At 40.9% G+C, this 25607-nt stretch overlaps 1 protein-coding gene across 1 annotated transcript in view; it reads left to right on the top strand.

Annotated features, from left to right (window-relative positions):
* DOK6 (docking protein 6) overlaps nucleotides 1-25607 on the top strand; it is a 376586-nt gene that overhangs the window by 276660 nt on the left and 74319 nt on the right. The window contains exon 6 of the mRNA XM_032309552.1: nucleotides 11931-12069. Within this exon, the coding sequence (XP_032165443.1) occupies nucleotides 11931-12069 (139 nt within the window). The remainder of the gene's footprint in view (nucleotides 1-11930; nucleotides 12070-25607) is intronic.

The following is a 25607-nucleotide window of genomic DNA, read 5'->3' as shown; positions in this document are numbered from 1 at the left end:
AACTTATTAATTCCTGTCTTCTCCAGAATGTCCATTCAGATAAGAGACATCAGGGTGTGTAAGTCTCACCCAGTACCTTCTCTTGGTTTTCTTTTTCCCACCATCACCCAGGTCTGGAAGGAACAGAGCCCTCTCTTAAGTCCTGTCTCAGTTTCTTTCTAGCTAGGATATATAATAAAACTCAGACTTGGCGGGGGGCAGGAAATAAAAGAGAAAAAAAAAAAACTTCAGACTTAGTCCTCTAGACCTGACTTTTCAAAATTTATAAAAACCTGCTAGAGAGACTCAAATCATACTCTAAATTTCAGAAGCAGAATATGGACTTCGTATTTCTCTTGCTGTAATAATAGTACTTGAGGCAAATAAAAACCCATAGCAGATTAGGGAGAAAGTGCCCTTGAGTAATGAGGTGCCCTTGCGTGACCGATCTTGAGGAGTCTAGGGCTGTGTTGGGGGAACAGAAAGTGGCACCTCTTGGGTGTGGCGGGCAGCAGTTTCCTTCTTTTTTCACCGCACACTGACTCAGAAAGCCAAAGTCTGTGGAGATCCCAGCAGAATGAACTGGAAGAGCTATATCCCTAGTGAAGCAAAACTGAAAACAGAAATACATTCCTCTCGTAACGTCTAGTTTTCTCCATTCTATGCTCTCCCAACCACCCACATGATTTTTATCACGTCAGAGATATGGATCCCACTCACCGCTCACAAACGCCCAGAGACAGGATGTGGGATTTCCACGGGCACAGGGGAGTGCTGGCAGAGTTCGAAGACGGAGATATGCCGGCTGGACTAGTCAAGTGGGGATGTCTCACCATCTGCAGTGAGCCAGCTGGCCACGCAGGAGAGCTGGTGGTGTACATTCTAGTCCAAGTACAGGAGAAGACTAATGTCCCAGCTCACAAATAGGCGGGAAGAGTGAATTCTCCACCATCCCCTTTTCTTCTGTTCAGGCTTGCAGTGGATTAGAGGAGGCCCACCCACAGCGGGGAGGACAATCTGTTTCACTTGGTCTACAGATCCAAATGTCCATCTCATCTAGAAGCACCCCCCAACACACACACACGCAGAACATTGTGTAATTCAATGTCTTGGCACCCTTTGGCCTAGTCAAGTGGGCACGTAAAATGATCCAACACACCTGCCATGAAGAGTGGGCTCTTGACTCTCTAAAGGTGATTTCAGGATGCGAGGCAGACAGTTGAGTGAGAATTTCCATAGCAGTCATGGGACTATTGAAGCTCAATAAATGACAAATTGCCCCGTTCTGAAATGGGCATAACTGAACTTTGATATGACCTGCAGGTTCGTGCCGGAGGCCATGCCCCTTCTTCCGTGAACGCCTGGGCAGTAGCAGGATGACTCTGTACCTCCCCTCGCTTAACCCTTGCATGGAAGTAATTAAGGAGAAGTAAAAGTACCCAAGTCAAGATTGAAGAAACACAGCACAATAAACCATGTTTTAATGGTATTAACCACCTCTTAAAACACAGCAATTACTAAATGGAGTTTAAAGCAAACTACTTGCTCAAATGGAACTAAGTCACAGCTTAGTTAGGAACTTCTGTCTTTGAAAGAAGACCTTATTCATCATGTAGCCAAACCTTCTAACTTAAAAATAGCAATGCAAAATCCAAACTTAGGTAAGAATAGGATAAATCATATTTTTTTTCATGTAGGACACTTCCATTTCTTTACCTCTTTTTTGGCACGTTCAATATCCCTATCTCTTCTGTCATCTGCTTTGTTCCATGACTTGGTGTATGTAGGAATCTAGAAACTAATTGAGAGAGGTTGGAGGAGAAGGTGGATGGGGGAGGTTGGTAGGGATGGAAAACCTGCTCAAACAGGTAAAGCAATTATATTCAGCTCCCCTAAGTCAGAGAGACTAAGAAGTCAGCTCCCCTAAGAAACCCTGAATCATTTCTGCTTTGTCTAGATTTGTAAGATGTTCTTTCCTTTCATGTCTTGTATTAAAAATCTAACTGGGAAGAAGGCATGTAAAATTAGGAGTGCCAAAATACGAATTTATACCTGATTCGTCAGGGGAAACACAGAGATGGTTGGTCAGTCCTTAACTAGGATACGTCATTATGAACCTTGATGAGCACCAGACTCTTAAACCTAAGAAAGTCAAAGATACCAAGGGAGAATATAAAAGAATTGACACTTTTATTTATGATGGGGAAATACTGGTTCCATTTCTTAGCTTCTACTTTCAAGGTGACTCAAATGATCTGTTCACCATATTTTTAATTCAGATTTTTTTTTTTAATTTAAGTCTAATCGACACACAAGGTTACACTGGTTTCAGGTGCAAAACTTCGTGATTCAGCTTCCCTACACATTATGCTCTGTTCACCGCAAGTGGACCCCTCTGTGACCGTACAACACCGTTACAATAGCATTGATTATATTCCCAGTTCAGATTTTCTTTTAAGATTTTATTTATTTATTTGATACAGAGAGACACAGCGAGAGAGGGAACATAAGCAGGGGGAGTGGGAGAGGGAGAAGCAGACTCCCCACTGAGCAGGGAGCCTGATGTGGGACTCGATCCCAGGATCCTGGAATCATGACCTGAGCCGAAGGCAGAGGCTTAACTGAGCCACCCAGGCACCCCTCAATTCAGATTTTTTAAGGAATTCAATTTAAAGTTTAAATGGAGTTTAAAAAGTAAGGTTTAAAATCTATTAACCTGGAAAGATGACATTTGACATTCTTCAAAAAAAAAAAATTTGATATGCTTCAATTCTTAAAATTTAAGTCAGTTCATGTTTTCACCATGGCACTGAATTTTCATTTCTGCTGCAAAACAAATGAAAAACCTCAAACATATGTTCACATCCTTTGTAATACCCACCAGTATGTGCCCTCGGTATGTCAGAATGATTGAGTCATTTTACTGGGTGGCTTGTTTTGATAATGGCAATGAAAGACTAAAAGTTATGCTGTGTCCCTGATCTGTCAACTAAAAAACCTATAGAGAAAAATTTTAACATAACCAATTCACTAGCTTTCAATCTCCAAAGCATATTATTATGTTAAGTATTTCATATAATCACCTACTCATGTGCTGAGTTTCTAAATGAAGAGGTAAATACATATGAGATTAAAGGCAACTAATGAGTTAACTTTTTTTTTTTTTAAGATTTTATTTATTCATTTGAGTGGAAGAGAGACAAAGAGCACAAGCAGGGGGAGAGGCAGAGGGAGAGAGAGAAGCAGACTCTCTGCAGAGCTGGGACGCTGACCCCAGCACCCTGGGATCATGACCTGAGCTGAAGGCAGACACTTAACTGCTTGAACCACCCAGGAGCCCCTACTTATTTCTTTTTTAATACAATTTTTTAAATATTTTCAGAAGCTAATACAGTGCCTGACATGTGATTGGTGGATGTGCAAAAAAATGTCAGTGAATGCATAAAAATAACCTAAAAAAAAAAGACAAGATTGTAAGGTGAGAAAGTAAACCAATATAAAATCAAGTATCGTCTTGCATTTCTTTTCAGTTTTGGCTACACTTGAAACACTTTCCTCTCTAGTCACTTAAGACACTGAAATTATCTTTAATTTAAAAATTACCTTCATTAACTATGTTTGGCATAAAAAGAGAATAAAAATGCAATTTGTAAACCCTGATTACAGGCTCTTTTGCTCTGAAGAAATACAATGATCTCATTTTTAGGTTCCTCTCAAAATGGTGAAGAGAAGCATAACTCATCTAATTCAGTGAGTAAATATTAGTAACTTGCATGTTAAACTGTAAAAATTTCCCTACCATAACCTGGCAGTCAAATTCACTTTAAAAGGGAAGTATATAATTTCTAAATGACAGAATTTAAGTTTTCGCTTGACTTGCTTTTGTTATTACCTCTCTCCCAGACAAATCGGCTTGAGTCTATGTCAGTAGCTGTTTCGTGAGTTATACACCCAGTCTCCCCCAAAACAGTTTCAAAAAAGAACAGTATACATAAGCCAGGAATGTAAGGCCGATCTCTGTTCTCTTTGCTGTGGTCTGGCCCTGCTCCATTCAGAAGAATATACTAACGCCAGGGGATTGTTCTTAAAAAAAAAAAAAAAGAAAATTTTCTCCTTTATGTTTCATTTTGATTTTTCATTGTCAGGGACCACAAAATCAATACTTGTCAAGTTGCCATCATACTGATAATTTTCAGTCAATTCAGTCCACAAGTGAATGGAGCCTTGGGTGCTTTTTGTGATTGGCACTGGGGCTTAAGGATGTTAAACTCCTAATTCTCAAGGCATATCCAATATTTTTCCAATAAAGCCACCAGGAGATATGTATACAGGATGAATATAAAATTAGCCGTAAGCCTTTAAAAATTTTTTTTTGTCCTAAACCCTCATAAACATCTAATGTAGCAATGTAATAAGGATAATAGTAGAACTTTGTGATCATGCGTTGAGGTAATTAAAGAACAACTAAAGTGTTATGACTTACTCTACATCTTCACCTGCTAGATTTTTCAGTTCTAAATTTTTGAGGCAGAAAGGAAGGTAAGTAGAAAAGCATCTTACAAGTATCTCTTTTTAAGAATTTACAAAATTTAGGGGACACTCGATTGACTTTTGCATTGAGTTGAAAAAGGACCAAAGGAAAACATTCAAAAGTAAATAAAATAGAATAAAATTAAAACTTTGAAAATATTTGAAAAGATGAAAGTAGTTTAATTAATGTGATGGTGATTTGGCCATCACAAGTGGAAGACTTAGAGAATCTTCAAACAAATCTGTACATTCGAGATCATTTAGATCAACTCTTTCACTTTAAAAAATTGGTTTTATAAAGGATCATAAATGTAAGTCACAAAGCTAATTTTCAGCAGATCCTGACCTAAAATCAGGATCTCCTTAAAGGATCAGGTTTCTCAACTTGTTTGAGGGAAAGCATTGTATCCCTAAGGTCCCAACGGTGAAATCAACCAACAGCCGCCATATGTATTGACTATTTGGAGCCCTAGAACAATACCGTCAAGAGGCAGAGAGGACGGCAAATGGTCCACCTACCTTCCTCCTTACAAAGGGCTTGACATGAATTGGGGAGTGCAGGGAGGGTTTCATAGTAATTCACCTGTTTTATTGATTAATTGACTGATTTATGGGCACACCGTGGAGAAATATCCTCAGGAACTTTCTTTGACAGAAAAGGAACAGCCGCAGAGAAGGAGAGCGCACCTTCAAAATGTGTAACCCAAGCCCTGTGCCGAGCGCTAGCTTTCTCTCCTTTACAGAAATGTTCATAATTAAAGAATTATGCATGCCTTTCTGCTTCTCATCTTCTCTGAACAAAATCGAGCTTAGCAATAAGCAGCTTCCCTCTAAAATCACGGGTCTGGGTTCAGACAAATTTCAATGACCTTGAGCAGATCCCTTCGCCTCCCCTCTTAGGATGGCATTTTCTGTAGGGGGAAGCAGTGAGGGCCTTGCGGGTGTTTGAGGCTCAGTGAGGTAATGCACAGACTTCAACTGACCAAGCCTGGCCTAAATCCTTGCCCCTGGGGGTTAGCTATTGTTCTCACGTTACTACAATTGTTGCTGTTATTTCAATTCATTAGAAACTGGAACTCTGCAACAAAACACACACCACCCCCCCACCCCCCACCCCCACCCCCGTTGTCTTGAAAATCAGATTAGATGTCTGCACTACACTGGAAACAGATTGTGTGTGTGTGTGTGTGTGTGTGTGTGTGTCAGTTGGAAGGGAGGCCCCAAATGATCAATACAGTATTTTATAAATTTAACAGCAAACTTGTAATTGCTAAGTGACAGAGACTGAGCTAGGTACATTTTAAACACTACATCTCCACCAAAGTCCTGTGAGAGTACTCTGACCCTTGCTTTAAAACTTAACATTGATTTTAATTAATTAAATCCAATTAATAAATTAATGGCACTTCTCTTTTTAACTTAACCATTTACATAAAGAACTATTAGTGAGGGGCGCCCGGGTGGTTCAGTCAGTCAAGCATCCCACTCTTGGTTTCGACTAAGGTCATGATCTTGGGGTCCTAGGGTTGCCCTGCTCAGTGCGGAGTCTGCTAGACTCAGTGTCTCTGCCCCTCCCCCCAGCCCACTCATGCATGTGCGCTCCCTCTCTCCCTCTTTCTCTAAAGAAGAAATAAATCTTTTTTAGGAAGCACAGTTACTTTCTTGTGCATTTGTCCAGAGTTTCATGTACATGCAAGCGAAGACATACTTTTCTTTATTAAAATGTTTGTCCAGTATACATATTACTGCCACCCTTTTTTCATTTAGTATTGTGTTTTAGGTATCTATTTTAATAGTAGTAGTGACAAAAGTACTACTATTTAATGAGTAATAATCATAACATACACTGTTTTAAGATGTACATATATTAATTCATTTAATATTTAAACTTCTGGAAAAAGTACTGACATAATATACCTATTTTATAGATGAGAAATTATCAGGTATTGTGAGTTCCAAATATTTTTCCTAGTTTTTATTTGCCTGCTCATGTGCATGATATCTTTTTTATTTAAAAAAAAAAAAAAAAGGTCTTTTTTCAGGCAGTGTCATTCTTTTTTTTCTTTTGTCACCTTTTGGCTTAGATCATAGCTTGAAACTCCTTTTTCCTGAGTTTATGTAGGAATTCTTCCCTATTTTCTTCTACTACTTTTTTTTTTTTTTACTTGCTTTCTCTGCAATTTATGTCACTGGAGGCAGAGACATGGATCCAGTATTTTTTCTAACGACCAGTGTCCATCCCAGCTTATTGGAGGGTCCAGTTTCCCTCACAGACTGGAGATGACACTTTCCTTCCGTATTTACCTCTCATATGATGGCGGATCTGTTTCCAGACTTGCTATCCGATTGCTTCTGTCGTTTGTCCATTTTGCTTGCACTTTCTTACCCCAGATCCAAGTCGGACTCGCCAGAGCTCATAGAGAGAAACTTCAGCTTCTTTTTGCAGCTGCTAAAAGGAAAGTGGAATGCCTGCATTGTTAAAGGACAATAGAGATTAAACCATTAATGGAATAAAAGTGTTAATTGGTTTTAACTGCTCGGCGGCGGAAAGAAAGGCTGTGCTTTGAAGAATTTCATTACTTTCTATAATTAAACATTAAATTTTAAATACTGAATAGATACACCACGGGGTTTTCAGGAAAGTGCTCCTGCTCCTCTCCATTGCTGAGGGTTTGAAATTTTTGTGTGCATGGTGGGTAAATATTTGGTCATGAAATATATCCACAATATTGCAAAACTTACACTGAGAATGAAGTCATACAGCTTTGAACGTGGACAACGTTGCCAGAGGTAGACAGATTGTCAATAGTAAAATTGCATCTAAGGACCCACAGATAACTATTCTAAAGTATCTATGTTCACTTTTTTTTTTTAAGATTTTATTTATTTATTTGACACACAGAGAGAGAAATCACAAGTAGGCAGAGAGGCAGGCAGAGAGAGAGGAGGAAGCAGGCCCCCGGCTGAGGAGAGAGCCGATGTGGGGCTGGATCCCAGGACCCTGAGATCACGACCTAAGCCAAAGCCAGAGGCTTAACCCACTGAGCCACCCAGGCACTCTCTATGTTCACTTTTTAAAAGTAAAATATTTCTGTAACTTTTGTTTGGGTGAATTTCTTTTGCTTGTGATCTGGAAAAAGACTGGGACTTAACCCTTCAGACCGAGTTAAGTTTGAGACTTAAAGGCAGGAAAAGGAGGGCATCCTTAATAGCTTACGTGGTACGTAGGGCATGTTCTTAAGAGATTTGCTTCCCGGGGACCCTCTTTTAGAGCTGTCTCTGCCCTTTGAGCAGAACTGGGAGAACCCCGCATAGCGGAGCCCCTCATTTGAGGTTTGGTTTCCTGGGAACACAGACATTCCTTCACGTCATCTCTGGTTGGCCCTTAGTAGAACACAGCAGAGACTAGTTATTTGGAATGACTGTGGAAGTGAGTGGTGAGATGGGCTGGAGAAGGAGAGGACAACGGGAATTTGAGAAAGAGCCATCGAGGGGCGCCTGGGGGGCTCAGCTGGTAAAGCGTCTGCCTTCGGCACAGGTCATGATCCTGGAGTCTTGGGATCGAGTCCTGCATTGGGCTCCCTGCTCAGTGGGAGTCTGCCAACCCCACCGCTCATGCCTCTCCTGCTCTCTCTCAAATAAATAAATAAAATCTGGGAGGAAGGAAGAAAGAAAGGAAGAAAAGAAAAAGAGGGAAAGGAAAGGAGCCTGTCAGGAAATACTAGGATTTTCTTGGACTCTTACTCTGTGGACCCTATTGACAACGTAACACACGCTGGCTGCCTAGAGTGGAGGGTCCACTCATCGTTAGGTTGCTGTAGTGAAGTGCAGAGAGGGAAGGCCGGCCAGAAGGGACAGGTTCAGGCTTCCAGGAGCTCCCCACCGCCGCCCCCGTGCCAGGGCAGTCACACGGGAAACACTTGTCCCCCCCACGATGGTGTGTGAAAGACGTGAGAAGCCTTGTTAACCGGGGGAGCTACAGCAAGCCTTACCATCAGGGTTTTTCCTAAGGATCAGTCACATGGGCAGGCTGAGTCTCTCGACTCCAACCTCCACCAGAGCAAAGGAAGCATCATATTAGGATAAACTCATCCAGTCATACTGGGACAGCATGGCTCAAGGCCTCAGACACATAAAAACTCACTCTTATCAGGCTGCATATTCCCAACCAAGACTCACAGAAACTGGCCAAGGGACCGCCCCCCTCCCCATCTCCCTCCTGTGTCCACCCCAACCCCCACCCCCAGCCCAAACACAGGCTTTTCTTCGGAACGGGCAGGGTTTGGGTGCCCGTGGCCTGCTGGATTAATCCCTCCGTGACCAAATGGAAACAACCTTGTAACCAAGTATTTTTGCCCCAGTTTTATAGATAAGGGACTGAATTGGTAAAACAATGTGTCCTGGTCAACCCCCCATTACCTCCTGTTGGCCCCGCCCCTCCGCCTGCTAGCACTTACTACAGGTAAGTGTGTTCTTCTCCCAACAATGCCTGTTTTCCCCACTCCTTGTAGAGCCTCGGAGGCAATGAGTCGTGTATACGTCTCCATCCTTTCCATCCTCAGGCTCAGGACAGTGCCTGGCTTACTGTACCTGCCCGATAAATATGGGACAAATGAACATCACCGGCCGTGACATGATGGTTGACATCTGTGCCTTTTGACTTTCGGATCCTATACTAGTCTAATGTCCCCTAGGTCACAATGTCAAAAGCAAAAAACAAAACAACACCCTAGAACTTGTCAGTCCTACTTAGAATTTTTATGAGGCTCTGGTTTGTTCCTTAAAGCCGAAGGAAACTTAGAGAGGATATTCTATGACATTCAATGTTTGGTAAGAAAAAATATGAATTTTGTGAAAACACCTTGCTAAGTAGAAAGAGAGCTAACGATTGTAATTGTATATAAATTTCCATCAAATTCAGTTTGGAGCCAAGACCGACATAGAGTATCCACAAGGTCACCTTTTCTGCAAATAAATGCAATCGCGGAACGCGCATGTTAGTGGCAAGAAGGTTAGGCTACTCAGATGCAGGTAGCACCTCTGTCTCGGCTCCTCCCAAGTTAAGGAAAAGGTTCTTTTAGTTTTTTTGTTCCTTTTGTCATGATGTTTCCTTTCTGACCTTCAGTGTCCTATGTCACTGTCTGAAGCTATACAAACACAGCTTCTGATTATCCTCATTTGGGCCCTGAGTGTGATCTCTGACTCCCCTTCAATGAAATGGTGATGTGTAGAGTTTGATATGCCTGTGATTCCCAAACTATAACGTGCAGAGGAGTCACCTGGGGTCTAGGATACACAGTTCCATTCCGTTAATCCGGACAGGCCCCAGTGAGGCTGGGGTCGCGAGTCTGTGGACCACACGTGGAGTAGCAAGTCGAAATGACCTCATCTCTCCCCATCTTCTCTAGTACCAGCTTGCTCCCTGAAAACTCTTCATCTAAGAAGGAATAAATATCTGTATCTGCTTCTTATGAGCCCCAAGATAACATATTTTAAACACTAAGCAGGGAAACCTAAGCTGTTCGTTCCAACACTGCAGATGAAAGTCACTAAGTAAGAACTAATTTTACTGAAGGCGTGTGAGCAGCTTGGCTGTAGGTACCCGCGTTGAAGAAAGACCATCTTTGACAGCAAATGTCTCCACTTTTTAAAACTAGTGTGTTTTAAGGCCTCGTTTGATGATCCAAGAAAGGCTGGAGTGGACAGGAGTCTGTGTTTCAGAGGCTGGAGGAAACCCCCCGTAAGCTTCTAAACCCTTTCCGGGCAGCTGAGTCCCAGGAAGTGGGCAAGGGTGGACCCCCCCACCCCCGTCGGTGACTGAGTAAGAAATGACAGTCAGTGTCTTCACTGTCTCATCTCCGAGGAGTCCCACGCGGTGCTTTCACAGGACAAGGAGCAGAGCCCTCGTCAGAACAAGCCGGCCCTCCACGTGTCAGTCCCTGCCCCGCTCCGACTGGTGGACTTCTGGACTCCTCTGAATCAACAAAGAAAGCTCATTTGTTTCACTTTGTGAAAACGCTTCATTTTCCCCCCAGACTTTCCATTTCACGCTGTGTGAATTTTATTAAGATCTTTTTCACAGAAGCTAAGTGCTAGCTCTACGGGGCCCTACGGGATAGCTTCCGTAGCCTCTGTGATGTCTGACGCCTCTTGAGACATTTCTTTTCCACCGAAAACTCCTTGGAGAGCCATAGAGAAGAATGCAAAATCTTTGTGGTGCTGGAAGACATAGTTTGACCTCATGAGCACCTCGTGCAAATCTTTGGATGTTCTAATCTGAAAACCAACGGCACAGCGCTCCAGCCAATATCTGAGTGGACAGCATCACACTGAGAGTGCGTGGGTCTTTCTGAGGGTCTCCAGTTATTTTTAAAGGCTGGCTTAAAGTATTAAATTAGAAATATTTTTCATCGTAGAATTAGTCTTTGTTAATAAAATTAACCAAGAATCCTATTGCCTTAGCAAGGTGCCAGTGGTTTTATTCCAATAAAGCGATGTTTTAAAAGGGTAATTATAATTAAATAATTGAAAAGGAATTTTTATTCTAATATTTTTCCCTCTTGAGTGTACATAATAGAACTTCTACCGTTATTAAATGCTCTCAGAAATGACCTAGTAATCGCTGCTAATAGTCCACCAGATAAAAATACTAAAATTAAATCACTCTTTTCTCTATGGTGGATATTTTAGATTGGTCTTTCAACTGTCGTAAGGATCTTGTGGGATGAGTACGGTTATTTGTCCTCTGTTAGAAAGGTGAAAGGAGGAATAGGCAAGTTATTTAACTTGTCCCAGATCACACTGCTGGTAAGTGCCAAAGCCAAAATTCAAGCCAAATATCCTCACATCCAAATCGGGTCTTCTTTAGGCCGGGGCATTTCTTGGATTCACAAGATCTGCTTAAGGATCGCTCGGTTTAAATCCCAGCTTCAGCTTGTGTGTGCAAATCCATAAACTACAAAATGCGTAGTCTTCTTGGTGCCTCCAAGAGCGCGTATAAAATTGAAGATTTTTCTTAAGTTCTTTACATTTCAAGCACTCTCAAGTCATAGGAAATAGTGTTATGATAACACAAATGTGAAAATCCTTAAAGGAAACAACTACTTGTTTGTATTCGTAAGACAGGCGAGTGCTGCATGGCAGTGGCTGAACCCACTTGTGTCTGTTTCTGTCCAGGGTTGTGAACACTTCATTTTTAAAATCCCGGACAGACATGGGTTTTTTCCCTCCGTTCCATCTCATGTACCATTTAAAGATGTGTTGGTTGGTTGGTTGGCTCGGTCAAGGCTGAATCCACTTCCCTAGCTCCCGCGGAAGTCAAGGAGGCGGGTGACACAGGGCACGGGCATCTTTTACATGGAGAACTGTTACGCACTTGAACACATGAAGACCCATCTCTTTCCCTATCTCTATTCTCACAGAATGTGTGACACAGGAGAAGGACTATTCACTTTTCAAACAAGGGAAGGAGAAATGATCTATCAGAAGGTCCATTCCGCGACACTGGCCATAGCTGAGCAACATGAAAGATTAATGCTAGAAATGGAGCAGAAGGCCCGGGTAAGGCTCCTTTCCTCGGTAACCTAACAGCTTGGAAATGAATGTCGCTGAGGTCTGGTGCACATCATGTATCTGTGGGCCCATTCACGTCAGCACCCTGGTGTCCACCCCGACCCCCACCCCCGCCCCATAGAGCTCACCCCAGGTACTGAATCCCATGTCTCTAATGCCCTATTCAGCATATGCCCAAAGAAGTTCTTTTGGGCCACGGGTAGGGAGCTGTGTGTTCCATATATCTCCCCGTGACCTGTTGGCACAGTTACCTAAAGAGGGCTGGGGTGCATAGAGAGGGAACTACGAAGCAGTGCTCCCTGCATGTCTCTGCATAGAGATTCAACTGGGGGGCCAAAGTATTTGGGGGACCAAAATAAGCAGGGAAATTTAGTTACCCCCAGAAAGGATTCTACTTTCTTTTTGTCTTTGTTTGTCCTAGATTCTCTGAAACTTCTAACACTTTCTGCACGTGTTTCAGAGCCAGTCATAAAATATTTGCAGAAGGACCTTACGCTGTTTCCCAACAGTGTAAGGAACTATACTACAGCTTTGTGGTCAAGCTAAGAAATCATTTAGTAAAGAATCTGAAACCACAACTTTTACAAGTAGCTGAGGAAAAATTCTAAGTGTTGCTACTAACTTCTTGGAAAGGCAAATAATGGGGTGATTATTGGTCATAATCTTAAGAGGTGACCATTCTTCAAGATTTATGGAGAGGCATTCAATTTCATTTCATTAATGAGGGAACGGGTGGCGTTTGGGGACGTAAGTGGGTTACTCACTGGAATGACACTCATCCTGTTCCAGTTTCAAGACGACAGAGTTCTATATGTAGTACTACATTTGTTTTGATTTTTTAAATTCTCCATTACATAATGTTTTTGACACATCCAAAATGATCATTTAGGTATAACAAAACAAAAAGTAATTTAGCAAATGATCTTGTTATTCTTAACGCATTTCTAATTTTGCCAATACAGACACATTTTTATCTATCTAGGAAGAGCTTTAAAGAGTTTTCCTGGAGTACCTGGGTGGCTCAGTTGGTTAAGCAACTGCCTTCAGCTCAGGTCATGATCCTGGAGTCCTGGGATCGAGTCCCGTGTCAGGCTCCTTACTCAGCAGGGAGCCTGGTTCTCCCTCTCCCTCTGCCTGCTACTCTGCCTGCTTGTGCACTCTCTCTCTCTCTCTCTTTCTGTCAATTAAATAAATAAAAATTTTAAATAAAATAAAACAAAAAAATAAAGAGCTTTCTTAATACCTCAGTGTGACAAGTGAAAATCAGGCTTTATGCAGGACAAAGGGCCTTTCATAGGGATGAATGAGTGGCCTGAACATTAGTAAGATTATTAATATGATTGTGTGATTAATTGTAGAAGCATTAATAAGACACTGGTGTAACTTAGTCTCCTAGAAAGATTTGGGTTAACTGTAAACCATTTTAACAGTTACCTAATTAATATGACATTTATCCAATGGCTTAAATCAATGAGAAACTATAACTATCAAATTCCAAATTATTTCAGAATCTATTGATGTTTGCAACCAAAATTTACAGTGCCATGTCACTTGCTGCTAGTTAACAGTTAACAATTAACTACACTTAACAGTAGCTTTACTTATAGCTGCTCTGAACAGGCAAAAAGCTTATGGTACAGTTATTTAATTGTATTGTCGTGAAGGACACACCAAAAGCTCTTTGACAAAACCATATTGTCTGTTGTAAAGGAGAGCACTGGGTATGTGTCCTGAGTTCATATCCGTTTTCCACTACTTCCTGGCTCTTATCACCTTGGGCACCTTGGAATATTCACTTCTAAATGTTTCAATTTCCTTTATCTGTAAAATGAGGATATAATAGTCCTACTTCTTTGGTTGTTATGAGGTACTTGTGCATTCAAATCTGTAAAGTACTGAGAATAGGCCTGGCACATGGCAAGTACCACGAAAAGGTTCATTATTACGATAGAGATCCATCTGTAGGAGTGATTTTGAATAATTATAAGACTTGCAATGTTTGTGAAGACTCTTAATTGTTATTCCCAACTGTCGCTACATAATATCTTTCAATCCCTTTCAAGTATGTCTAACAATCTTGTGCCAAAAAATTTGCAAAACAAAATTTAATTCGCATTTGCTATTGATGCTGTCGTGGGTGATAAACATGATAATGTCCTGTGCGGCCGAGAAGCATGTCCCCAGAGCCGAGCCAGGTGGTTGCTGTTTGGGGTTCAAGACTAGCCCTGCGCTGACTTAGATCTCAGGCAGTCTACCGCTGAGGGTGTGGGGGTTCCACCATGGGGTGCATCAGGGACCCAGGTGCTCGGAGATGGAAAAATGGGGCAGGTGTTTAAATAGCAGGCTCACCAAAGAAACCAGATATTTCTAAGAGTCACGACATCAAAGACCCCATCAGTTTGGTGCACACATGCAAATAGAGCATTTGATTTAATTTTGAATGCAATCGCATAGCTATGCTTTTCTCTGAAGTTTCGGATGGACTCCTACGATTATTTCCTACGTCGCGCATTCTTCAGAGGAAGCCGAGCTGATGTTTTTCAGACAGCATGCTACCAAGACCTGACAACTCCCCACATTCCTCACATTCTGGGACCCTAAGTAAACATTTCCAGGGCTCCCAGACATAATTTTTACTTTTTCTTTTAAGAGACTGCCTCGACATGCACAAACCTCTTTGAAAGAAGAAATTCCGACGACTATGAAATAGTAGTTAAACACCCTCTAACGCTTCGTTTGCTTATTCAAGGAAAACAAAGGCTTGTGCTATCAACTGGGCAGAAGTATAGCTTGAGAGCTAGAAAGATAGCCCCGAACTTCAGATATAAAAACGATGCATCTTACTCATTACGTGTCTCCTACAAAATCAGAAGGTGACGTTGCTCGTTGGCTTTCCAGTTTTAAAAATGGTCCGTGTCAGATTGTTACTGAGCATGTAGAAAATGCCTACATAGTTTTACCACATTTGCATTTGTTACTAGATCAAATTAGGAATGAGCTATACAAGTAATAAATGGCCCCGAACATTGTGATTTAGACTTCTTACTCAGCTTTGTGGTCAAGCACATTTATTTTCATCCTTTTAAAGAGAGGTGATTTGGGCACCCGGGTGCCTCAGTTGGTTAAGCGACTGCCTAAGGTCATGATCCCCGGCTCCCAGGATCAAGTCCCACATCAGGCTCTCAGCTCCATGGGGAGTCTGCTTCTCCCTCTGACCTTCTCCCCTCTCATGCTCTCTCTCTCTCAAATAAATAAATAAGATCTTTTTAAAAAATTTCAAATAAAGAGAGGTGATTTAACAGTGTTACTGTCTTACATATAAACAAATGTATATGAGAAATAATATCTCAACAACCATTTCTTAACTGTAACAGAAAACTCAATATAATCTTTTGACATCCATGTGTGGTTAGAACCTAGGTTTGCCCGTGTTTATTACCTTCCTTCCTGGGGGTGGGGGGGACACAAGAATAAACATATTTTGATATAGCTCCATGATCTAAGTTAGGCAATGTTTCTGTCCTTGTTTAAAGAATCTGATGTCTAAACAAATAAAGAATAAAAAAAAATCTATATCTAGAAAAAGTTCCCAGCCTTGTGAATAAAGCAGTACATTTGCACTATAGAGTACTGGATAACAAGAATCATTAAATCAGTAAGTCTATTAAAAATAACACCGAGGAGGGACGCCTGGGTGGGGTGGCTCAGTTGATTAAGCAGCTGCCTTCGGCTCAGGTCATGATCCCAGCATCCGGGGATGGAGTCCCACATCGGGCTCCTTGCTCGGCAGGGAGCCTGCTTCTCCCTCTGCCTCTGCCTGCCTCTCTGTCTGCCTGTGCTTGCTCGCTCTCTCTCCCTCTGTCTCTGACAAATAAATAAATAAAATCTTTTAAAAAAAAATTATAACACGGAGAACATGGGGAGATGGAGAGGAGAAGTGAACTGGGGGCAATCCGAGGGGGAGACGACCCATGAGAGACTGCGGACTCTGAGAAACAAAGTGGGGGGTTTGGAGGGGAGGGGGGGTGGGAGGTTTGGTGAGCCTGGTGGTGGATATTAAGGAGGACACCTAATTGCATGGAGCACTGGGTGTGGTGCATAAACAATGAATCTTGGATCACTAAAAAAAAAAAAAAAAAAAAAATTAAAAAAATCTTTTTTTCATTTCCTTCACTGAGAAAGATGATGCAAGAATTAATTACTATTAACCAACACCAGAAGTTTTTAAGTAGAGCTTAGCCATGGATTAACCATTCACAGGATTGTAAAGGGTTTACTCTGCTCACTAAGCTGCCTGGTGATACACAGAAGAGCAAGGAAGTTCCTTCTCTCACGTGAGGCGGAAGTTTGTGGGATCAAGCAACTTACACTGCCTGAGTACGATGATCTCATTCCTTTTACTCCTTGAAATAGCAAACATTTTCCAGGCCTTCCTCATCCTGGTGAGATGATGGCATCACGCGATTTTGGTCCGAAGTACTGAAAACACCCCTTGAGTCCTTGGACTCAATGGACCCTGACCTATTTCTCAGAGCACCAGCTTATCGGAAGGTCCTTAATTAAAGCTCCATAAGGAATGAATTCCGCACTACAAGAAGACACGCTTCCCCTCTGGCTTCACGTGTAGGGCGTCAGCTTCTCACTCTCCTGTCCGAGCTGGAATCCGAAAATGCTCACAAAAGGGGCTAATGGTCCTCTGTATTTTCTTTAGCTGTTAACACCAAAGCATCTTATTTCAGAGGACAGTTTTGGTTTTGGGGTGCACAGAAGGTTGAAGCCACAGTCATAAATTTTGAACTAGAAGTTGTTCTGAGAGCTTCACTAAGGCTCAAATCCCTGAGGAAATGATTAAAGCTAGATGGGTAAGCAAATGGCATCGCTAGAATTGGCATTTCACGGAGATTGTTCTTGTTCTTAGAACCAGCAGAGTTCTTTGGGTGCTGCTACTAAAATCATTTCTAGGTCCTCTGCCATCCATGTGTAGCCTGATCGAGGAAATTTTTCTTGTCTTTGTGATAGAAGCTGTTCATTAGAAACCATCACTAAATATGCCCTTGTGATTCTGCCTGGTGAGGTTAAAATCAGCGGAGGTGACAAGACCTCAGATGCCTTGAAATAATTTAATTTTCATGGATCTGTTACACACACAATATGAAAAGAAGTTCTTTTTTAAATTTGGTTCTTGTGTTCATAAGCTTTACATGTGTTATAAGATGCCCATAGGTAAGAAGCAACTGAGAAGACATGAATAAATTTTTTCAATGAATTCTCCTGATATAAATAAAAAAGAAATAAGTAAAGAAACGGAGCAGGATACTGTCATTAGTAACATTACAAGTAATTTAGAAGCCTATTTGCAGAAGGACAGCTTCCCATAATGAGAATTACAGTGTATCCTTCTAAAAACAGGGTTTGGAGTGCTCTTATTTCCAGTAGTTTTTGCCACCTGGTCACCAGAACAATTTTGTGTAGTTTAAAGACAAATAACACTAGTGTTATTAAAATATCAGCAAGATAGCAAGATTGCTTTAACGCCCCAAACACCACCAGCAGGGCTGGCCTCGTGCACTGCTGTCCAAAGCTATCAATCCTATTGTTGTCCTAAGCTCTGGTGGATAGAAAAAAAAGAATAACAGAGCCTCACGTAAAATTTCTTGCTTAGAAAATGAAGCGTGGTTTCCTTCTCCATTATTTGTGATTTTACATGCTTCTGTTACTAGAAATACAGGAATAAAAGCAAGTTAAGCTCACACACTTAACGAACTAAAAAACCTCACTGTTCCAAGAACAATAAACCTTTTGAAAAATAACAGTTTAAAAACAAATTCTGTTACTTCTTCTTATAAATGTAAGAGGGAAAGAGTTTCTGAAGAGGTGCCACTGTCCTACAGGACCCAAGAGAATGAGCCCAAGGGGTGGTTTTAACATCTTTGATGGAAATTTTGTGATGGTGTCACCTTACCGATGACAAAAGCATCTCAGGGAAAGGTAAAGGGAGAAGCACAGGAGAAGAGAGAAAGAATGAGCACAGTGTCCTGGAAAACGAATCCAAATAGCTACGAGAAATTAAGGAGATTTGCCCTCCTAGGGTTATGGCGTATCACAGAACTTACCCACATAAGCCCTGAAAAGATTTTTTTTTTTTTGGTCTAAATAGTTGCATGAATAGCAAAACACTATTTTGACAGTTTACCAATTCCAAGATGCACATGTTTTTCACATTTTAACATCTCTCAAGTCACATATGAGTTACAGATTAATTGATAGCTCTATTTCATAGTGCTACATAAAACAGTGTTTTATCTTTCAACTGATGGCATCTTAGAGTGTTTTGAGATACCATATACTTGTCCAATACCATAATACTTGGTTTTTTTTAATTTAATTTTACTTTCTTCAGTGTTCCAAGATTCATTGTTTATGCACCGCACCCAGTGCTCCACGCAATCCGTGCCCTCCTCAATACCTGCCACCAGGCTCACCCACCCCTACCATCTCCATCCCCTCCAAAACCCTCAGTTTGTTTCTCAGAGTCCACGGTCTCTCATGCGTCATCTCCCCCTCCGATTTCCCCCAGTTCATCTTTCCTTTCCTTCTCCTAATGTCCTCCGTGTTATTCCTTATGCTCCACAAGTCAGTGAAACCATATGATAATTGACTCTCTCTGCTTGACTTATTTCACTCAGCATAATCTCCCCCAGTCCCGTCCATGTTGATACAAAAGTTGGGTATTCATCCTTTCTGATGGAGGCCTAATACTCCATTGTATATGTGGACCATATCTTCTTTATCCATTCATCTGTTGAAAGGCATCTTGGCTCTTTCCACAGTTTGATGACTGTGGTCATTGCTGCTGTACACATTGGGGTACAGATGGCCCTTCTTTTCACTACATCTGTATCTTTGGGGTAAATACCCAGTAGTGCAATTGCAGGGTCATAGGGTAGCTCTATTTTTAATTTCTTAAGGAATCTCCACACTGCTTTCCAAAGTGGCTGCACCAACTTGCAGTCCCACCAAGAGTGTAAGAGGGTTTCCCTTTCTCCACATCCTCTCCAACATTTGTTGTTTTTGTCTTGTTAACCTTTGCCATTCTAACTGGTGTAAGGTGGTTTTAATTTGAATTTCCCTGATGGCTAACGATAATGAACATTTTTACATTTGTCTTCTAACCATTTGTATGTCTTCTTTGGAGAAGTGTCTGTTCATGTTTTCTGTCCATTTTTTAACGTGATTATCTGTTTTTTGGATGTTGATTTTGAGGTGTTCTTTATAGATCTTGTTTTAAGAAGTATTGTGAAGACACTCCAATGTTATTCCCAGGGATAGTCGAATAATATCCTTCAATTCTTTTCAAGTACCTAGATCTTTTGAGATCAGGAATACCATGGGCTCATTTATAATTTGGTGAAGAAATGAGAAAGCCTTCCAGAATGGGCTCTCTCCCAGGTAGTTTGGCTCTCCTTCTAATGAAGGCATTCTTCATATCCACATTTTACAGGAATCTCTACCTACCAAAAAAAAAAAAAAAAAAAAGTAATAATAACTAGTTTTCCTACACTGAAAATGTAAAAAAAAAAGGAAGCAAAATACTCTGATGAGTAGTACACAGAAAAATTTTAACACGTTTTACAATTTCTTTTCTAGGTATATTCCATGAACTTTAAGAAATTCTAGGAAAAGTTTAAATGTGTGATTTGTGATTCCAAGTGATGTGTCACATCTAATATATAGGATTATCTACTCATAAATTCATTCTTCAAAGTTCTATTCATGATTCTGTTGCTCAATATTATCAATTATTAATCATAAGACAAGAGCCTTCATTACTACTGACAATGGCTAGTTCCCTGCTGGGAAATGCCATTTGCCTATTTGCGAGATTCTCTTTTACTGATTGATAGACACTGATTGTAATGAAGTGATACAAGCCCAATTAGAATAAATGATTATAGTTGATAACTAAAGTGGGCTTGTGATCCTAATTAATCCATTTACTTACTGTTGTCCCAGAGTCAGAACATTAAAGAAAATGCGGTCTCTAAACAAACACACAGACAGGAAGAAAAATACTCATTTCTCCGTAAAAGCACCAATGAGTTGGAAATGGGGAGAGGTCAATGTGTAATTTTTCTAGCAAGCGGTGTTGTAACACAATATAATAGCACATATTTTATTTATATCATGTTCTTTTTTCTTAAAATTTGCTGTAGGTGCTCTAGGTGTCACTTCAGAAAATGCATTTTATATATATTTTTTACATTTAATCAACTTGATTAGAGTTAATAATGTATAAGGAAAATGACTGCCTGACATAAAAAAGTACAATTTTTCATGTTAAAAAGTATAAATTTGTTCTTTCATTTGTATTGCTGGAATCAAAGAATAATGAGTAAACTCTGTACAAATGATTTTCTCTCGTATCTTTTTAACTATGCCGGTCTTATTTATTCATGGCCATACAATCTGCTCATGGCAATTATGAGAATGATTCTCTTAAAGAGAAACAATAGATTTCAAAGGTCAATTAAGATAATTCAGCTTACAAACATACAATTATGGCATATACACATAAAACCCAAAGAATCAGACTGTCTTCTCTTTGGGACAGTGTTGTAAAATAGAAGAAAAAATGTAGACCAGTAGTGGGAAAACCAAAATCTACAAAAATTGATATAAGAATTACATGGGGAGTTAATTAAGCTTACTTTCAAATTTGAGTGTAGTTGTCAATTGGGGGGTGTATTCAACGAATGTACATATATTAGTTGAAACAGGGCAGGTTATTGGCTAACCAGGCTGACTCTGGAGAAAGAGCTGTGTGACCTTGTGTCAGGTGCTTACCTTTGCTGTGCTTTAGAGCCTGGGTGGCTCAGTGGGTTAAAGCCCCTGCCTTCAGCTCAGGCCATGATCTCAGGGTCCTGGGATCGAGCCCCGCATCGGGCTCTCTGCTCAGCAGAGAGCCTGCTTCCCTCCCTCTCTCTCTCTCTGCCTGTCTCTACCTACTTATGATCTCTGTCTGTCAAATAAATAAATAAAATCTTAAAAAAAAAAGAGGAAAGGAAGGAGCTATTAATAGTATCTACTCCGAATGTTAGAATACCAGCTGGTCTTGAGTAAAAGCCCAGTTATTAGCTAAGTCATAAAATGGCTGGAAAGAAAAAAAAGTTAGCTTTATTTTGAAGTGGGTAAAATTTTATAACCACTGTAAAAAGTTCATGCCAGCTTTCATTATGTGCAGACATTGAAAATTAATTATATAAACTTTAATACGGCCTCTAGATATTTGTACATTTTGAAACCAAGAGACAGTGAACATTTTATTGACAACAGGTGTGAAATTTAATGTTCCAATATGTATTCTAATGTTTCCTATATTCAGAGAGTAGCCTATAAATGCACCTACTTCCAACCAGATGGACAGATAAGTAAAGAATATACATATTCTTAAAGGCATTACTGATGACAGATAAGAACGGTGTTCAAACTCTTGATGCCTATGTTTGTAATGATTTCTGATATTGTTCTAAAGCTCAGCTTTTTTACACTCCATAAAAGTATTGTGGTCAATACATAGTTTAAAACAGATAATGATAATTTCCACTTTAGTTCAAGTTTAAAGAGAATAATCCTCTCCAAAGTTCAACACTAAATGACATCTAGCAACTTCCATTAAATGACTCTGTAAACGATGTAGTGTTTGTTAGTCTTGTACCAACTCACCAAGGTATCTTCTAATTCCTTTTCATTTATCTTGAATAAAATGGAAGATTAAGTGTGAGCTGTCCCCTATTGAAAATTAAGTCAAGTCTGTGAAAAACCAATTGCCCGCAAACCTTCAAACTTCAGAGGACTGTTTGAATAAATCCAAACAGTGCCGAGCTTGGCTGCCTAAAGGTCTCTGGGGTTTCTATTTCTATACAGTTTTCAAGTTTCATGAGCTCTTTTCCAAGAACAGATAAACTAAATGTTCTCCACCGGCACTGGGCTTGTTTTCACCACTTCCTTATGAGGCAGCGTGACTTGTTTTGTTTTTGTGTTGTTTTTGTTTTTGTTTGTTTTACTTCTGACACACTTCCCACGTGGTACCTCCGCATGTCCCCTGACCACTTGGGTATTTGAGGGTTGCTTCTCCACAGCGGATTTCCCTACCCAGTCCCTCTTGTCTCGGACATACCAGCACATGTGCCGACTTACCCACTCACATCTCTAACTCTTCATCATACCGGAAAAGCTGAGAGCGGCCTCTCCTGACTTGTGTTAGGTGTGTGCCCAGACGCACGCACACCACAGCCTGCTACCATCATCGCTCACTGCCTCCCACCGGGGTCCTGCCTCTCCCACCTGCCCATACTGACCATCCATTCCTCATATTCATGTTTCTTGGAGTTTATACTTCTATTACGCTCTTAGGCTTAGATCTAAGAAGCTGACTGTCTCCATCATGATTCCTTCGAGAGCGCGGTGTGGGCCCATTTCCGTGTCTTGACCCCATGTACACACAGATGGCCCTCATGTCGGTGGCCTCTCCCGTGTAGTAGTAGCAACAGGAAGCCCGCAGTTTCTACCAAGCACTTCAGATGGGACAAACACTGTGCTCTTCCCTCTAAAAGCATCATCTTGTGAAATATTTATAACAACACTTGAGGTGGATTATATGAAGGCCAATTTAGAGATAAGGAAAAATTGAGTCTTAAAAAAACAAACAAACAAACAAACATAAGTGTGTTGCCTGAGACAAGGCAGCAATAGAGTTGGGGTTTGCTAAAAGATGTGCAGACAGCGAGCTGGCATGTGTACGTGCGTGTACGCGTGTGTGCGTGGCAACTCCAGGACTGGGAGCACCCACTGGACCCTCTCCTCTCAGCATAGGGGAGCGTTGTGCGCAGTTCTGCCTTGGTCTGCTTGAATTGATCCAGTTGGTGCAATTCTCCTCATATCTGCTCCCTGGAGAAGAGGGGTCCAGGGCTTGATTTTACAGTGAACTATGGTAAAGAGGAAGTGACACTGTAGGAACTAAAGGCAGTCTGCCCCCAAATGTGCCACTTTGGCTTATTGGTTATTTTGAATTAAAGTTACTTTAAAAATAGCATTGCACATACTTTCAAAATAGCATTGCACATACCCTCCTCTGTCCCCCTGAAAGCAGGAAGAAGATCTCCCACGTGAAAAGCACCTTCCCTGTTCCAGGAAACAGGCAGACCTTCTTACGCCAGAGATGGGGAATTCAGAGCTGAGAAGCCTGTGTCAGCCCGCCGTGTTACTTTTCACTAATTGATTACCATTGCCCAAATTCTGTTTAGAGTTCCTTATTAATGGAAGCCCCCAAAAGTTAAGTTTTCTTTGTCCTGTCAGTTCCTCACAGATTTATTGTCTCTTTGTCTAAAAGTATAAGAACTTCCCACCTTGAGTTTCAATTTCATTCTTGGGCCTCCGTTGCACACATAATAAAACTGTGGGTTTTTTTTTTTCTCTGTGAAACTGTCTCAGGTAAATTTTAATTTTTAGTCCAGCTAGAAGACCTTGAAATGTAGGGGAAAGAATTCTACTTTCTCATCAACATCATGGTCTTGATTGCCGCAGAGACATCACTCACTGCCTGCGTCACCATGAACAAATTACATTATCCCTCTGAGTCTCATTTTCCTTGTCTACAAAGTTCAAATGGCGTCATTATTGACAATTTATATGGATATCAGATAGAACAACCTATGAAACCAGTTTGCACATTGCCAGGCACATAGCGAATGACTCAGAAATGCTAACTTTTTCCTCTCCCAGTTGTTGAGATCTGTGTCTTTAGTGCAGATATGACTTTAAATTTTCAATAAATGGAGAGATACAGAGCAAAAGCAAAAACAAAAGCAAAATGAATTGGTTAGCAGGTTTTTTGTTAATACACAGATGAATTTATGTAGGTGAACACAAATTAGCATTAGTGATTCTCACAGAAGGAAGCAGAGTCTCAAAACAATGAAGGAAAGTTGGAAAATGCAATAAGGTAACCTGGATAATTATTTCGGTAAAAGCAGGAAAAGGTGTTGGTGGGCAGTACCTTGACAAAAATTACAGATTTCAGGACCTCCCTGCTTTTTCTTGGCAGGGTAGGTGCTTTCACAGTACAGAGCTGTATTTTTGCTATTGTAGCCTGGTGGAGTGGAAACTCATTTTTCCCAAGAGAGATCAACATCACAGTCCGAAGGGCAGTGCACTCAGAAACCAAGAGGAATGTTTTTTTGGGAATTTACCTTCAGCAAATCCCAGAATTTGGGAGGTTCTGATTTCCCAGCTGTTAAATGAGAACCGCTGGACTTTCTAAGCAGGGTTCAAACCTCGAACGGCATGGCCCACGCACACAGTGAACTTGGGCTTCCTCCAACCATGGAGGGCTCCCAAGTAGACAGACTTACACAGTAACTCAAGACAGGCGGAGGGAAAGAAGAGTCTGCCGTAGAGGTTGAAGGCAAAACCAAAACAGATATGATGTTATGTCTACTTGCGTGATTCATCAAAGCAATCATCAGTCGGCCCAGATTTAAGAGGCAGGAGCCCAGACACCCTGTGTTTGAATGCAAGCATCCTGAATCCTCCACAAAAGTAACGCATATTTTGTGCTCCCGATGACTCGACTCCATTGGAAGACATGGAGCCGAAGGGCCTGATGGTCCAGGAGCAGACTCGATGCCTGTTTCTGAACAATGACTGAGGAATGGATTTTCCAATGTGCAGAGGAAGACTTAAACATCTGAGATATGGTGGACAAGACTTGTACCTTGAACAGAGATCGGGAGAGTATGAACATTCTCGTTTTCAAATACAGACTTCTCACTTTTCTGAATTAAATATTGACGTAGAATAAAAAGGAACTGAAGAAACAAGGGAAGAAATAGAAGGTTAACCTTCTCTTACCTGAAAACCCTGAAGACCAAGAAATAGAGACATGAGGCAAAGGAACAATAAAGGGCAATTCAGATGAAATTGTTATGGAAGAAATTTTTACCTTATTTATTTCCAGAAAAATTTTTTACCTTATTTATTTCCAGAAAAAAAAAACACAGGTGTACTGTGTTTCCATGATGCTTAAGACTGACTGTTTGGGGGGCGCCTGGGTGGCTCAGTGGGTTAAGCCGCTGCCTTCGGCTCAGGTCATGATCTCAGGGTCCTGGGATCGAGTCCCGCATCGGGTTCTCTGCTCAGCAGGGAGCCTGCTTCCCTCTCTCTCTCTCTCTGCCTGCCTCTTCATCTACTTGTGATTTCTCTCTGTCAAATAAATAAATAAAATCTTAAAAAAAAAAAAGACTGACTGTTTGGGAAGAAATGTGTGTCCCAGAATGAAAAAAAAAAACCAGAAGGCAAAGTAATTTGGGGAAGAAGAATTAACCACTGATGACACTGCATGTTAATAAACAAATTTGCAATGTAGTAGGAAAAAATAAAGGGTAGACAGAAATGAGATAAATAGGAGGTTCGTTTTATGGATCAATTTGTGTTTGTTAATGGACATTGCTCACAGTAATGAAAAGACG

This window comes from Mustela erminea, chromosome 13 (assembly GCF_009829155.1).
Source record: "Mustela erminea isolate mMusErm1 chromosome 13, mMusErm1.Pri, whole genome shotgun sequence".
In the NCBI taxonomy this organism is placed as follows: Eukaryota; Metazoa; Chordata; class Mammalia; order Carnivora; family Mustelidae; genus Mustela; species Mustela erminea.
This window is presented reverse-complemented; position numbering and strand designations above follow the sequence as displayed.